Source organism: Antrostomus carolinensis, unplaced genomic scaffold, assembly GCF_000700745.2.
Source record: "Antrostomus carolinensis isolate BGI_N321 unplaced genomic scaffold, ASM70074v2 scaffold25884, whole genome shotgun sequence".
Taxonomy (NCBI): Eukaryota; Metazoa; Chordata; class Aves; order Caprimulgiformes; family Caprimulgidae; genus Antrostomus; species Antrostomus carolinensis.
In genome coordinates, this window is record NW_010310482.1 from 2,854 (window position 1) to 3,269 (window position 416).

The window sequence follows — 416 nt, forward strand, 5'->3', positions numbered from 1 at the left end:
AGGGGATTCCTGACATGGGGTGCTCAGCAGCCAACGAAACCCCCAAGTCTCCAGAACAAACCTGAAATGGCACATTTAAAACTCTACTCACCCACCTTCTTCCTTACTAGCGACATGACTCCAATGCGAGTCAGCACGTGCTGGCGGGACAGCCCCTCCCGGGGGACGCCGTCCGCAAAGGTTTCGGCTCCGTCTGCCCCAGGTTCACACAAATGCCTCATGAAGAGAGAGACGTACGCCCTGCGGAGGGGAAGCCAGACCCCGGTCCAGCTTGGCCCATGGACTCCCAGCTGAGCCAGGCCCCCACACCATCCGCTTTCCCCCGTGGGCAAGGGCAGGGTGTCACACCCAGGCTGAGATCTAGCCTGTCATCAAGAGAACGGCCGCAGCCCTCCCAGATGACACAGGCATTGCCT

General features: G+C 60.3%; 1 protein-coding gene across 1 annotated transcript in view; it reads right to left on the minus strand.

Moving 5' to 3' along the window:
- Window positions 1–416, minus strand: part of CHD5 (chromodomain helicase DNA binding protein 5) — a gene marked incomplete at both ends in the record, with an annotated part of 21,928 nt that overhangs the window by 2,713 nt on the left and 18,799 nt on the right. The window contains one exon of the mRNA XM_010166449.2: window positions 96–283. Coding sequence (XP_010164751.2) covers window positions 96–283 — 188 coding nt within the window. The remainder of the gene's footprint in view (window positions 1–95; window positions 284–416) is intronic.